At 46.1% G+C, this 1,994-nt stretch overlaps 1 protein-coding gene across 1 annotated transcript; it reads left to right on the forward strand.

Annotated features, from left to right (window-relative positions):
* The first annotated feature begins 644 nt into the window (after nt 1-644).
* On the forward strand, nt 645-1,994 carry LOC146620730 (fatty acid synthase-like). The gene is made up of 4 exons (XM_085367827.1): nt 645-764; nt 895-993; nt 1,434-1,685; nt 1,813-1,994. The coding sequence occupies exons 1-4, from the start codon at nt 675-677 to the stop codon at nt 1,948-1,950; spliced, it is 579 nt and encodes a 192-aa protein (XP_085223953.1). The 5' UTR covers nt 645-674; the 3' UTR covers nt 1,951-1,994.

Raw genomic sequence — 1,994 nt, forward strand, 5'->3', positions numbered from 1 at the left:
TACAGTACAAAGAGCCTTTGCTGCAGCTGTTGTTGTGTTTTGGCGCCTCATGGATAACTTTTCATGTCATTTGAGTTTCAGGCTTGTTGGTGTTGCTGAGCTGTGTGCATCGTCTGCGTGGGTTTGTCAGCATAATGGGGCTCATATTAAAATGACTTTACAGTCACAGAGAAAAACTTTAAAACACAAAATCAACACTTTGAACCATCGTGGAAACTACGTGTCCTTACTTGTCATCAAATGATGAGTGTGCGTCCTCACCAGGTGTCACAATCATGTGTATCAAAACGTGTGTAACTGTTAAACAGCAAAATGTGTTAAAGCTGAAAGTCTGACTGTTCAAAGGTGAAACTACAAACACTTGTACATATACAGCTCCCTCCATAATGGCCTGAGGAAAACCAAAGACCTGATGTGATTTCATGTTTTCTTTGTTTCACAGTTTAAAAGTTTGTGGTTCTGTTCTCAGACCTTTGTCACTCACATGTTGTGCATCAGCTGTTTATGTCACTGTGCAGCCAAACTAACTCCCCTCATGTGTTTCCTTTGCAGCTGCTCCTCTGGATAGCATTGAGTCCCTGGCTGCCTACTACGTGAGCTGCGTCAGGCAGGTGCAGCCGGACGGCCCGTACAGAGTCGCTGGATATTCTTCTGGTGCCTGTGTAGCATTTGAAATGTGCTCTCAGCTGCAGACCCAGAATCAGCCTGTGGAGTTCCTGTTTCTCTTTGATGGCTCACATTCATATGTGGCAGCGTACACACAGGTCAGAGAAACACTCGCGCATCTTTATTTCATGTATATGCTGTATAGCGTGTGTGATGTTGGTTTTGAAGGATGAGCTCTGGTCACATGATCTGCATGTGAACAGGTTTAACTGTGTTTTTGATTTGCAGAGCTACAGAGCCAAGCTAACACCCGGCAACGAGTCTGAGGCTGAGACTGAAGCCTTGTGTGCCTTCATCCAGCAGTTCACTGGCATTGAATACAACAAGGTATACTGTCTCTGACCCACAGGTTCACACACAAGTATTCCTTTATGTGGCATCAGCGTTAAAGGCCACACAACCTGAGCTTTTGCCTCACGGCGCCTGTAAGGTAAAGATGGTGACTGTAACACAGTCTGGAGCTGCTGTTCCAGCACAGTCTGTGTGTGGTGCAGGTTTGACTCAACAATGATGTGATGTTTGGAGCTGTTATGGAGACTAAAGTAAAACATGCGGTTAAATCAAACCTTCGTACAGTTTCTCACTGAAAGCTGACATTTGTAACTCCTGAATATCAAAACATCTTCATTTTGCATTTTCATATACATAAGATCTGTGATGTTCATTAATTATGTGTCACTTACTTTTCTGAAAACAACAATATCTCCGCGAGCACGCGGTAACGTTTGCTATGAACTTACAGTCGTCTCCATGGTTACATCCTACAGCTTTTGGAGACTCTGCTCCCGCTGTCAGACCTGAATGCACGCGTCAGTGTGGCCGTGGACCTAATCACCTCCGCTCACAAGGACATCGACCGAGACTCACTGCACTTTGCAGCCTCCGCCTTCTACTACAAGCTAAAGGCTGCTGATGCATATGTACCTACTGCAAAATACCACGGCAGCGTGAAGCTGCTGCGCGCCGAAACCAGCAGCGAATATGAGCAAAACCTGGGAGCTGACTATAAGCTCAGCGAGGTACCGATGCACATTTACATCAGTCTGTAGTACTTATCTTCACTGTGCGTGTGTGCGCTTGTGTGTGTTTCTATAAACTCTGTCTGAGCCTTCCAATGTTCAAACTGTGTACTGCGTCTTTCTTCAGGTCTGTGATGGCGAGGTGTCGGTCCACGTCATCAAGGGAGATCACCACACTTTCCTAGAAGGCGCGGGGGCGGAGTCTATCAAGAACATCATTCATAACTCGCTGGCTGAGCGAGCTGTCAAACCAAGGGAGGGTTAAACATCCACCGTCTCTTCACCCTAATTCCTCAGCTTTCCCCAAAC

This window comes from Diplotaxodon limnothrissa, linkage group LG12 (genome assembly GCF_057381915.1).
Source record: "Diplotaxodon limnothrissa isolate DT_005_m linkage group LG12, D_limnothrissa_male_GT1.1, whole genome shotgun sequence".
In the NCBI taxonomy this organism is placed as follows: Eukaryota; Metazoa; Chordata; class Actinopteri; order Cichliformes; family Cichlidae; genus Diplotaxodon; species Diplotaxodon limnothrissa.

Bases quoted from the DNA above. Each gene is read 5' to 3' on its own strand.
- LOC146620730 (XM_085367827.1), top strand. From the start codon at position 675: ATGTGCTCTCAGCTGCAGACCCAGAATCAGCCTGTGGAGTTCCTGTTT. The intron at 765-894 runs GTCAGAGAAACA...TTTGATTTGCAG, and splicing joins ATGTGGCAGCGTACACACAG to AGCTACAGAGCCAAGCTAAC. The intron at 1,686-1,812 runs GTACCGATGCAC...GTCTTTCTTCAG, and splicing joins CTGACTATAAGCTCAGCGAG to GTCTGTGATGGCGAGGTGTC.